Below are 13,644 nucleotides of genomic sequence, written 5' to 3' on the forward strand. Positions count from 1 at the left end.
TGATGCTGTTTGCGTATCTGCCGGCAGGCTATGGGGCCCAGCCCTGGGATTCAGGGGAGCCAGGGTCCTCTGCTGAGTAATAGCTCTATTGTATTTCACCCCGTGGACTCCAGGCAATTTATTACAGCTAACTGCTCCCCCCAAACCCTGCTTCGATCAAGTGAGCCTCCTGTGAAATTGGATAGAAGGCAGGAACTTTTGTAGACAACTAGATAATGCCTGTCTTTCTTGGCCACAGAGGACTCAGCCAAACTAAGGGAAAGGGATTTTTAAGAAGAGGTGCATTAGTTTATTTGTGAAGGCCCAACATAATGAAGTTGGAGAAGGCTCCCCCAGAAGGCTGGCTGAAATGATCAAAGGGGCTAGAGAGGTGGGGGAAGGGGTGGGGGAGGACTGTGTGGGGCCTGGATCAAAGCAGTCCAGCCAGATGGACAAGCAAGAGGGGACATGAAAGAAGTCCAGGGGTTCCAAGGGGAAAGAGAGAGACTGACCTGTCCATCAAACCTGGACTGCCAGAATTAAGGGCATCCTGTCCGCACAGCTGGAACTGGGCTCACAGCCAGATACCATGGGTTCATTCCTGCCCCATCCCATCCTCCAGCTCCCTCTGGCTCCTCTACCAAAAGTAGAACTTAAAGCTAGGCAGATGGTGGACCCTGATCTGGTTCTCCTCCCAACAGTTCTTTCTGAAAATTATCAAACATACAGAAAAGTGGAAAGAGTTGCCCATGGAACACTCATGTTGCCACCTTTGATATTCTGCAGGTGACCTTCCTCTAATGATTTTATCACATATGCATTCATCCCTTTCTCCATCCATCAACCCATTTTGCTTTCGATACATGTCCAAGCAATTTGCAGAGAGCTCCTGGCCCATTCGGACAGTTGAACAGTGCATTGCAGTTGCATATGAAAGGAGAGATTTCGTTGTTATGTTCATTGCCCCAGATGTCACAAATCCCTCCCCCAACAAAGCTTCTTACGAGTCTTGTGGAGCTCCCTCCCTTTTGATGCCTTTTACTTCTGAGCTCTCAACATCACATGTCTCCAGGGGCCTGATAAGGGATTGAAGCAGCCCTGGAGTAAGACTGTGGGGAGTGGTGAGAGCTGAGGGGACAAGAGAGCACCTGCTCCCCAGAGAGGGACATCCACTGTCAACGTCAGTTCGTTGCAGCCAGGCGACACTCATGATGTTCTTATATGAAATCTTCCACTTCTTAAATGCCAGCAGATAATGCTTATATGCTAGGCAAAGGGTATTAGGGTGACTCCTGTGTATGAGTTTTTTGATAACTGCCATAACAAATTACTGTAAATTTATTCTTACATTTCCGTAAGTCAGAAGTCCAACATGAGCCTCATGGGGCTAAAATCAAGGTGTTGGCCAGGCTGCATTCCTTTCTGGGGGCTCTAGGGGAATCTTGCTTATCTGGGTTATTGGCAGCATTTAGTTATGAGGAGTTGAGACTCCTGTTTCCTTGCTGGCTGTCAGCTGAGGACCATTTTCAGCTTCTTTGGCTCATGACCCCATTCTTCTGTCTTCCATCAGCACTGGTGAGTTGAGCCCCTCCTGTACGTCTAGTGTTTGCTCTTTCCTTCTTATCTCTCTGACCAGCCAGAAAAGCTCTTTGCTCTTAAGGACCCGTGTAATCGCACTGGACCCACCTGAATAATCTGGGCTCCTCAGACTCATCTCAAGGTTCTTAACCTTAATCCTATCTGCAAAGTCCATTTTTCCATGTAAGGTAACGTGTTCATAACTTCTGAGGCTTGAGGCTTGTACATCTTTAGGGGTCACTGCTGTACCTATGACACTTGGCTTCTGGCTGGACACACAGGGTGGGCAGTTTTGTTATTCTTTCTGAGCATGCCTGGTCCTCAGCTCCCCTTTCCTGGACCCTAGGAAAATCCCTAATATCTCTACTGAAATGCACCCCACAGACGAAAAGAAATGAAAGAGTAAAGGAATCTTAAATTTTCTATAATCATATTGTTAAGAATAATATTGGTGTTATTTTTCTGAAACATTATTAAATATTATAGAAAAAACAAGTAAGTAACTGTTAATGTTAAGAACCTGGATTTTTAGCAAAAGAGAGAAAATAAATAAAACCAGACAAAACCAAAAACATAACAAGAAAAGAAAACTATAGACGAATATCCCTTATGAATATAGATGCAAAAATCGTCAACAAAATACTAGCAAACCAAATTTAGCAGCATATAAGCATATAATGACCAAGTAGGATTTACCCCAGGAATGTAAGGTTGGTTCAACATATGAAAATCAATCAATGTAATACACTATATTAATAGAATAAAGAACATATGATCACATCGATAGATACAGAAAAAGCATTTGACAAAATCCAACACTTTTTCCTGTTAAAAAGACATTCAACAAACTAGGAATAGAAGTATTTCCTTAACCTGATAAAGACCATCAATGAAAATCCCACATTAACATTATATTCGATGGGAAGATTGAAAGCTTTTCCTTCTAAGATTAGGAACAAAACAAGGATGTCTGCTCTTGTGACTTCTATTCAGCATGGTACTAGAGTTTCTAGACAAGGCAATTAGACCCCCCCAAAATGCATCTAGATTTCAAAGAAAGAAGTACAACTGTCTCTACTTGCAGATGACGCTGTCTTGTATATAGAAAATCCTAAAGCATCCATGCCAGAAAAATATTATTAGAACGAATAAATTAGTTCAGCAAGGTTACAAGATACAGGCTTAATGTTTTAAAATCTATTGTATTTTTGTATGCCAGGAAGGAACAATCTAAAAATGAAATATGTATTTACTAGCCATTTCTCCAAAGAGGATAAACGAATAGCCTATAAGCACATGAAAATATACACAACATCATTAATCGTTAGGAAAATGCAAATGAAACCATAATGAGATACCACTTCGCACCCACTAGAATGGCTGTACTCAAAAACTTGGGCGATAACAAGAGTCGGTGAGCATGTGGAGAAATTGGAACCTTCGTACGTTGCTGATAGGAATATAAAGTGGTGCTGCCACTTTGGAATCAGTTTGGCAGGTCCTTAAAGAGTTAACATGGAGTTAACCTTGTGACCCAGCAGTTCTACTCCTTGGTATATACCCAAGGGAACTGAAAACATATGTCTACATAAAAACTTGTAGATGAGTATTTATAGCAGCATTATTTATAATAGCCAAAAGGTAGAAACAACCCAAATGTCCATCAATTGGTGAATGCTAAATAAAATGTGATATATTCATACAGGGGAATGTTATTCAGCCATGCATGAACCTCGAAAATATTATAAGTGAAAGAACCCAGACATAAAAATGTTATATGATTCCATTCATATAAAATGTCTAGGATAGGAAAATCCATGGAAATAGAAGACAAATTAGTCATTTCCAGGGACTGGGGGTGGGGATAATGGGTGGTGACTGCTAATGGATACAAAGTTTCTTTTGGAGGTGATGAAAATGTTCTAGAATTAGATAGTGGTGATGGTTGTGCAGCATTGTGACCATATTAAAAACTACTGAGTTACACACTTTAAAGAGGTGAATTTTGTGTTGAATTTTATGGTATGTGAATTATATCTCAGTAAAAAAAGGAGATGTATTGTAAAATTAAAGTTCAGTAAAACTGTATTTTATATGAAATTTTAGCATAAACTCATGATACATCTATTAAAATATATTTCTAGCACTGACCACTGTAAAGGCATAGAAGCCATAACCAACCCAACAGTAATCAATGCACTTAGTGCCATATTGTAGTATCTGAATGGTTATATTGATAATATTAAGGAGTCAAGGTTCTTTGGCAGAATGGTTGGTTCCAGGTTAGAGCAGGAAATGTACAAGTTAAGCCTGGAGGATCTTTTGATATCTTTTGTCACAAAGCAGGGAAGCTATCAGTTCTCAGTATGGTCATGGACAAAGGACTCGGCGCCAACTTGAGAAGACTGCCTTGGGTTAAAGATGGACTTACTTGGGAACCAAGAAAAATAATACTTGCATTGAACTGAAACATTAATTATGTTAAAGCTTATGAGTTCATAATGAAAACAGTTAATTGGCCGCCTTTGAGGATGCTAGGGAACCAAGTCCTTCTGTAAACCAGTAAATTAAGAATCAAGAACTTAGCCTGTCTTTCCCGTACTTCAGAGTAGCCAAATAGTTGATGTGGTAAAGAATTTCTCCATAGAAGTATTCCAGCTAGTAAAGAATGATAGAAAAATCACCATTTTGCAAACCTCTGATGAAATGAAGGATTTAGTGTGAGTCATCTATGGCCGCCTATATCATAGAAGGAAAGACAACTGGACATTATGTGTTTCCCAAAGAAGCCTCACACCAGCACTCAAGAAGAGGCTGCCAGAATATCTCACGGAATTAGATCAAGCCTCTAGATCTAACCTCCAGTTTACCAGAGCCAACGTGGGGCAGACAGAGGAATATGTTCAGAGACACTACAGCAATGCCAGAAGCAAAATGCAGACTGAGGGGAAAACTGGGACAAATGACCCAGTTTCTTAAACAAATACATTGTAAGGGGGGGAAGAGATCTAGGAGACACATCCACTCAAAGCAGTGTGGGGGCCTTGTCTTGATCCTGATTTAAATAAACCAGCTGTAAAAAGACACAAGAACATCGGGAGAGTTTGAACACCAACTAGATATTTGATGATATTAAGGAACTACATTAATTCTTCTGGGTGTTATGGTTAAAGGCCCACAGGAACAGGGACATCCAACCCCAGGCTTACCACGGGGCTGGTGGAGAACAAAGAAGACGTGCTCTGTACCCACAGAGTCCAGGGTGGCACAGAGGAGGAGCTGAGCCAGTGAAACCCAGTTTAATCTTCCAAGTTCATGGATATATGGTTCTTCTCCATGGAGAGGAATGTGCCAGGGGTAGGGAGAGAGGCAGGAGTGTTACTGGAGGGCTGCCCTCCACATGGAATCATGAGGGTGATAACCACGTTCCTATCACAGTTGAGGCTTAAACAAGTTAGCCCGTGTAAAGCACCAGCCCCCAGTGCTGCACTATCACTGTTGAGGCTCATTGTTTTGTAACTGCTTGTGTACAAAGCTAGGAGGGTCTTTTGTGTGTGTGTGTGTGTGTCCCTGTACACTGTGTGTGCAGGGATTGGAGGCAGGATTTCGGGATGCCAAGAAGAAGAAAGTTCTGAAGTGACTGTAGTGTCCCCGACTTTCCCTCGTCCCCTAAACACTGGAGGGGAGGTAGGATTGGCCATTAGCTGAACCACGTGCCTGAGTTCTCTTGGCAAGATGAGAGCTGAACCTGTCCTCTCCCCGTCCCGTGTCCCCCTCTAGCTGCAACAGCAAGCGCTACCTGGAGACGCTCCCCAACACCAGCATCATCATCCCCTTCCACAATGAGGGCTGGTCCTCCCTCCTCCGCACCGTCCACAGCGTGCTGAACCGCTCGCCCCCGGAGCTGATCGCCGAGATTGTGCTTGTCGACGACTTCAGTGACCGAGGTAGGGCCCGTTGCACCCAGCTTCCCGCCCCCCAGGCTCCATTAGTGACGTGCCAAAGAGGTGGCAGGTCTTCCCTCCTTCAGCGGCACCGGCACATGGTCCACCACGTTCTGATGCTTGCCCTGTGCCCGGCCGTGAGCCTGACACAGAACACACGTCACCTCATTTAATCCTCATGACAACCCGTGAAGTAGGTTCTGTTTTTATCCCATTTGTATCAACTGCAAAAATGAAAAACTTTAAATAATAATGCAGACAAGTAAGGGGTTTATTCATTGGTTTATTTATTCATTTATTCATTCATTTCATACTGAGATCCGGGATTGGTACGGCTGCTTGAGCCTGTCATGGGAGAACCAGGCTTCTCCTCTCTTCCTGCTTCCTCATCCTCATGGTCATAAAATGGCTGCTGTACCTCTGGAAAGTCTACCTTCCAGGCAGGAAGAAGGAAGAGGGGCAAAGAGAACAAAGCCTCTTCCTTTTAAGACTTTGCTTTCTTTTTCAGGAAAGTCTCTCCAGAGACTTTTGGCCAGAACTCTGTATCTACATTTGGGCACCTGTATCTACAAGGGTGGTAGGGAATGTGAGTGTTCTGATTTTGGGTTTCTTTGGTAGAGACAGGAAAGGGAGAAGTAGATTAAAGAAGATACTGGGTCCCACCTATAGTACTTGCCACACCATTTTACAGATGTGAAAACTCCAGGCTAACAGAGAGGTTAAGTGACTTGCCCTTGGTCACACAGCTCTTAGGTGGTGATGTGGTCACCAAGCCATGTCTGTCTGGTCCCACACATGTGATCTTAACCACTAGATCACACTGCAGGGTCTGTTAGCTGTGAGTCTCACCCATGGGTTTAAGAGACACAGAGTTGGAGCCAGAAATGAAATCCAAGAATTTGCCCTCCAGCCAATGGTCTCAAGCTTATTCTTTGCATCAGAACTTTCACCACTTGCAGGAGAATCAAGAGAAGCCCTTTCCTCTTCTCACCTTCTTCCAGAGGCACTAATGAGTAGTGAAGAGAGGGAGTCTAAGTACACCCCGGAACAATCAAAGTGAGCTGCCTGGTGCCCCGGTTTAGCACTGCACCCCCAATTATGTGGTGTGTGTGTGTGTGTGTGTGAACTCATACATACACACGTATCTTGAACTTCTTAGCACCTCTAAAAGTCTTCCCTAACTCTGGTCATACACTCATTCTCATGTGACCCTCTACTTTTCCTTCTTAGCTCTTATCACAGGCCGAATTAAAATACAAATAGGTGTAACATGTCAGCATTATGTATGTTAACATTGGCTTGTATTTCCCCTACTAGACTCCACATTCCGGGAGCTGGGACCACCCCATCCCCATCTCCTTAGGCATATAGTAGGTGCTTACTACATATTTGACAACTGAATGATCAGAGCTCGTTTTCTCTGTCCCTTAGCACCTCCACCACAGTTACAATAGTATCTAGTGACTTATACGAGATTTATTTGTGTCCCGAAGCAAGGTCTGTGAGGTGAGTGATGGTAGGGATGTGTCTCCTTGTCTCTATAGCTCTGTTCTTTAGCAGAGAGCCCAGCGACAGTAACATCTTTGATCCTGGCCCTGTCACTTACTAGCTTTGTGACCTTGACCCAGTCAGTTAACCTCTCTGTGCTACAGCTCCCTCATCTGTAAAATGGGATCACTTTATGATCTACCTCTTAGGTGGCTAAGACTGTTAAATGAGTTAATACATGTAAAGTGCTTAAGACAGTGCCTGGCACATCGTGAACATTGGAAATAAACATTTAAGCAACAAAATAAATAATGGTCTTATAAAGCCCTTGAAAACACACATTATTTTCAAATATATTAATGAAACATGTTGATACATTAAGCCATTGAAAAAAGTTTAATACATTTCAAATCGGTATACAACAGACCCTGTTTTCTGACAATGACAATGATATTAGGTTCAAAATCAATAATGAAAATTTATTTTTAAAACATAGTTTGGACATTTAAAAAGCACAATTTTAAGATAATTCATGGGAAAATAGAAAATGCATGTAATGAATAATAAGCAAACAGAACAGAGGATAGCAAACAGGATGGCTCTAAAGCAGACCATTGAGGAAATTATATCAGATAGTATGAGACTGAAGAACAGTGAGTTAAGCAAGAAAGTCAGATGATAGAAAAATCTCTGTGGAATACTCCAAAGATAGAGGAAAGCAAATTATAAATACTAAAGAGCAGAAAGCAATAAATTAGAAAACAAATATATGATATAATAAATCAATCATGTAAACATTGATAACAGGTATTTGTTAACATTCAGAAAAATTCATCAATTTTTAATGGAGGGCACAGATAGATAATATCAGGAATTAAAATGAACTCATAATTACACAACTTACAGATAATAAAAAAAGGAAGAATCCTCCAATTATACTGTGAGATTAAAGTGAACTTCATATCTAAGACAGGAAGAAGGGTATAATAGAAGAAAACCAATTTAACTTACGAATTAGATACTAATATCCTAAACACACAAAGTGAATCAGTGTTAAGTATACAGCAAAAAGGAGAAAAAACAAAGAAGTAAGCATTTTAGCTTGGTATTATTGTTATCATTGTTGGCATCATTTATTGACATCATGACATTATTGTTGGGGGGGGGAGTCAGGGATAAGTACACAGATATGGAGGTATGGTCTCCCCCTTTTTGTGGTTGAAATGACTTTGCAGTTTGTAAAACACTAAGCAGATGTGCGATTGTCCCACCTTCCGCCTAAATTGTCTCCCCGTCCATGCATCGTTTGGGGACCATTTCTGCATGTCAGGCCTGTACATGATCTTATTGATTCTTGACGACAGTCTCTGATGAGGAGCTGGGGTCAAGTGACCCGCCCAGACACACAGCCGGTGAGCAGAACACCCAGGCCTGTGGACTCGGAGTCCCAGACCCGTGCTCTGCCACTGCCTGTCCTCCCTTTCTTCTGCTTTCCTTTACCCCGTCTCCTCTCCCATCCCCATCCTTCCCCCAGTTTGGGCCCGCCACCCTCAGGCCATGGGCTCTCAGCTGGGAAGAGAAAATGACAATAAATGAGCACACAGCTCAGGTGATTAATTGATGTCCGTTTGCTGTGCTGCAACGTGCACACAGCCGCAGTTCCTCAGGGCGGACACCCCAGCCTCCCCTCAGGTTCTGGAAGGCCACGGCGCTGAGGATTGCAGGCAGTCTCTTGCTCCCCCTCTTCGTGTTCCAGCCACAGCAGGGCCTCTGTCCTGGAGCACGCCAGGCTCCATCCTGCCTCGAGATCTTCCCGTGCTGGTCCCTCTGCCTGGACACCCTCTTCCCACAGCTGCTGGCTCCTCTCACTCCATCTTCCCCTCGGTCCCCCACCACTGCCGCTGTGCTCTCTTCTCCACGCAGGGTCGCAGGGCTGTTCGCTGACCCCTCTGTTATCAGCCTTCCTCACTAGACCACTTGTGGTCCAGAAGCAGGTGGTTAAGAAATGTTTGTGAATTGGTGGATGAATGATTAAGGAGGGAGGGAGGGAAGAAGGGAAGTATATGGCAGCTGCAGCTACACGCACACACAGAAAACCGTCGCTGGCAACAGGGTCATCTTCAGTCAGCGAGAGAGATTCTGCCGTGGAAGACACAGCAGTGCCTTTGGTGACTGGTGCTGGCCCGCATCTTTGTGCTTCGGGCTCAGGTCCTTGTCCCCTGTTTTCTGAAGCATCAGCTATCCTGGAGGCAGACCCGTAACCCTTGGCAGGATTCATCCCTGAGCATCACTGGGCGTTAGTCCTCCAGAGGGACCAAGCATCAGCCTGATTAGAAGCAGCATTTCTCCTTGTTCAGTCAGGAAAGAGTTGCAAGGTTACCTAAGCTAGAGGCTTTCAGCATGTGCCTCTGAGCAGTAGAGGACCAGGGATGCCTCAGGCAGCACTGTGAGGCCTGTGGAGAACCTCGCAGGCCCATGTGGGGTTCAGGTACCTCTCCTAGCATGGCCTATATTTGGTTTCTGAAAAATTGTTCACTAAGAGGAGCTCCACTGCTTAAAAATGTGTGAAAATCACGGCTGTAACTCAACCTGCCCATTTTACAGATGGGAAACCTGAGTCCTGGATCAGTGGACAGGCTTCGCTAAGAGCACATGGCCAGATGGTTGCAAAGGAAGGACAAGAATCCCATCTCTGGGCTCCCAGTTCAGCTTTGTCCCCTACCTCAGCTGCTTATATGAAACATCTGCAGAAGCACATTGCTCCCTTCTGCTCCCCAGGATGCTTCTCAGCATATCAGTTTCCATTATATTAAAGAGCAAACTTCTTACTAAAAAGAGCTCCTTATCAAACACAGCCAATCCTGGACTGTGACAGTTTTCATCTCTAATATCCCAATTTCCTCAGTATTCACTCAGTGGTGAAAATAACATGATCCTCTCCCATAAAAATGGACTCTAGCGTTCTTGAGAAAGAAAAGGTACATTTCATAAGTGCATCTATTTCTCCAGAGAGCAAAAATAATAATCCAGTGTGGTGCCATTCCCAAACCCTAGTAAAAGAGAAAAGAGCACAGATAACTCTCCCATTTCACAGATGAGAATGAGAACTGAGGCCCCTGGTTGTTGCCCCCTTTTCTCCACGAATCGGGCATGGAACCCAGAGGAAAAATCTCACCTCACACCCCTTAGTCCTGCACATTAGCTGTCAGATTTTGCAATCTGTGTTCTTCAGAAAAGCAATCATTATTCTTGTTTCAAGAAGAAATTCTCAAGGCAGCTTTGGAAGAAAACTTACTCAGCAGTGATTGTTTTAAAAATGAGATTTGGGAGAAACAATTTCAGAATTATGGAGACGCCTGTCTAAAGTATGGCAGATACGAGCCAGCATGAAAGACGGATTTCTCTGGGCCATGTGAGCGAGAGGCAGGTCTCAGTGTTGAAATTCACAGATGCTAACTACAGGCTAGATTGGCACTGCCTGGCAGAAGGCATTTTCCTCTGAAATGAGCCTCTTTCAGGATCCTCAGGGTAACTAATTGTAATTCAGCTAAGGGTCGAGACCTCGGGTAGGAGACAAAATTGGAGCAGATGAATTCTTAAAATAAAATCCAGAGCTCTGTGCAGGCAGCACTGGGGACTAGAATGAAGGCTGACGCTGACACCGGAATAATCCCGGCCCTGCCTGCAGATAGAGCACTGCGAGGCTTTCCAGGGGTCTCCACAGCTCTTCGAATGTGGGGGCTTGTCTGGAAGATTAGGAGGGCATGGAGGTGTTTTTTGCACTCGTGAGAAAAAGAGGCGAGGGTGTAGGGTAGCAGACCTGCCTCCAGGTTGCACTGCCCAGATGGAGATCTTTATTAGGGAAAAGCAAGAGGAGCCTTTGTTCATTTGTTTCCTTCTGTTCTTCTCCTTCCCCTCCACAGTGTTCGTTCCCCCCCCCCCCCAAAAAGGGGTATGTATTAATGGTAAGGATTATTGTCTTTGGATGAGCTATGGGCTGCCTGGAATAAGGTACAGAAATGAAAGGCTGTGATATGATCTCCCTGACATCATTTCCCCCACTCGGCTCCCCATCAGCAAACAAACAAACAAAAATGTGCACAGGGAGGGGTTCCCTGAAAGGAGGCTCTGAAGCAAGCGTTGGCAGAATTATCAATGGGTTGTTGGCAGTGACTGGTGCCAGAGAGAATATGGACTTTGCAGGGCCCATTGGGGCACACGGTAGAGATTCTCACCATGGGGACCACAGTCTGAGGTCTTCTTTCCACAATGGGCTTATTAACTCTGACCTGGACTGCCACACCATGCCAGCCCTGGGGACACGTCAAGGAGATCCATTTGCCCTGACCCAATTTGCATTTCAACACGCTATTCGTTTTTTCATTCCAGAGTCTTTAAAGAAAGATTTTTTTTAATTGAAGTATAGTTGATTTACAAAGTTGTGTTAGTTTCTGGTGTACAGCAACTGAATCTGTTAATATATATCTATATTCTTTTTCATATTATTTATCATTATAGGTTATTACAAGATATTGAGTATAGTTCCCTGTGCTAAACAGTAGGACCTTGTTGTTTATTTTATGTATAGTAGTTACTGTCTGCAAATCCAGAACTCCTAATTTATCCCTTCCCTACCATTACCCCCTGGTAATTATAAATTTGTTTTCTATGTCTGTGAGTCTGTTTCTATTTTGTAAATAAGTTCATTTGTGCCATTTTTTAAAAGATTCCACATATAAGTGATATCACATGGTATTTGTCTTTGTCTGATTTACTTCACTTAGTATGATAATCTCTAGGTCCATCCATGTTGCTGCAAATGGCATTATTTCATTCTTTTTTATGGCTGAGTAATACTCCACTGTCTAAATACACCACAATTTCTTTATCCAGTCATCTGTCGATGGACATTTAGGTTGTTTCCATGCCTTGGCTATTATAAATAGTGTTGCTATGAACATTGGGATGCATGTATCTTTTTGAATTAAGGCTCTCTCTGGATATATGCCCAGCAGTGGGTTTGCTGGATTATGTGGTAAGTCTATTTTTAGTTTTTTAATCCTGTTTTCCATCATAGCTGCACTAAATTACATTACCATCAACAGTGTAGGAGGGTTCCCTTTTCTCCACACCCTCTCTAACACTTATCATTTGTAGACTTTTTAATGATGGCCATTCTGACCAGTATAAGATGATACCTCACTGTAGTTTTGATTTGCATTTCTCTGATAATTTGAGATATTGAGCATCTTTTCATGTGCCTCTTGGCCATCTGTATGTCTTCAATGGTGAATTGCTTGTGTAGGTCTTCTGCCCATTTTTTGATTAGGTTGTTTGGGTTTTTTTGTTACTAAGTTGTATGAGCTTCAGCACACCACTCCTGACACAGACCCATGAGCATCTGTTCCTCATTTCTTGTCATCTCTCTCACAGTCTTAGTTTGCTTCTAGGACCACCACAACTGTTGGGGTGGCCATTCCCCACTTTCACTGTACAGTTTGGGTTCTTTTCACCTTGAATTTTGTGTTGCTTATTTTTTTTCTCTACATTTGTCCTGACTTAATTCATATTCATATATTCAGCAAAATTCATGAAATGACTCTGTGCATGTCTCTGCAGTAGATGCTGGGGCTACATCGGGAATAAAATAGGCTTCTTTTCTAACGCCCACACCCAGCAGGGCAGACAGACAAGCTAACGGGCAATTGTAAAACTAAGCAACATGTACCACTTGGTGGAGGTCCAGGCGCTGTCGAGCACAGAGAAGATCAGGGAAGACTCCCCAGAGAAACTTCCGGCTAAACTCAATCCTAAGGGATAAGTTGATACTGCTCCTTAGGGTAAGGGAGGGGGAAGAATGTTCCAGACAGGGGGGACAGCAGGCTAGGAATCAGGGAGGAAATGTCGAAAGTGCAGAAAGAGTCTCTTCCCTAGAGGCAATTACTGTTAGCATTTAGGCTTCCACCCTTTCCCAGTATTGGTTTTTTAATTTAAATAGGCCTTATTTTTAGGGCAGTTTTAGGTACACAGCAAAATTAAGGTGAGAGCACAGAGAGTTCCCATGTACCTTTCCACCTCCTTCGTACATTCCCCCCCACCCCCTCCCTCATCAGCGTACTGCACCTGTACTAGAGGGGTACGTTTGTTACAATGGATGAACCTGCATTACGTCGTTATCACCCCAAATCCATAGTTTATATTAAGGTACACTCTTGGTGTTAAATACTTTATGGATTTGGACAAGTGTATAATGACGTGTATCTACCATTATAGTGTCATACAGAGTAGTTCACTGCCCTAAAAATTCTCTGTGCTCCGCCTGTTCATCCCCACCTCCCTCCTAACCCCTGGCAACCACTAACCTTCTTACTGTCTCCATAGTTTTGCCTTTTTCAGAATGTGTGATAAAATTGGAATCATACAGCGTGCAGTCTTTTCACATCGGCTCCTTTTGCTTAGTAATATGTATTTAAGATTCCCTCATATCTTTTTGTGGCTTGTAGCTCATTTCTTCTTAGTGCTGAATAATAGACCCTCATCTGAATGTACCATAGTTTATTTATCCCTTCACCTACTGAAGGGTATCTTGGTTGCTTCCAAGTTTTGGCAGTTATGAATAAAGCTGCTGTAAACATCAGTGTATGGGTTTTTGTGT

At 43.3% G+C, this 13,644-nt stretch overlaps 1 protein-coding gene across 3 annotated transcripts in view; it reads left to right on the forward strand.

Annotated features, from left to right (window-relative positions):
* GALNT10 (polypeptide N-acetylgalactosaminyltransferase 10) overlaps window positions 1-13,644 on the forward strand; it is a 260,577-nt gene that overhangs the window by 168,168 nt on the left and 78,765 nt on the right. For all 3 annotated transcript variants that reach the window (XM_074360971.1, XM_074360972.1, XM_074360969.1), the window contains one exon: window positions 5,338-5,504. In XM_074360971.1, coding sequence (XP_074217072.1) covers window positions 5,338-5,504 — 167 coding nt within the window. The remainder of the gene's footprint in view (window positions 1-5,337; window positions 5,505-13,644) is intronic.

Source organism: Camelus bactrianus, chromosome 3, assembly GCF_048773025.1.
Source record: "Camelus bactrianus isolate YW-2024 breed Bactrian camel chromosome 3, ASM4877302v1, whole genome shotgun sequence".
Taxonomy (NCBI): domain Eukaryota; kingdom Metazoa; phylum Chordata; class Mammalia; order Artiodactyla; family Camelidae; genus Camelus; species Camelus bactrianus.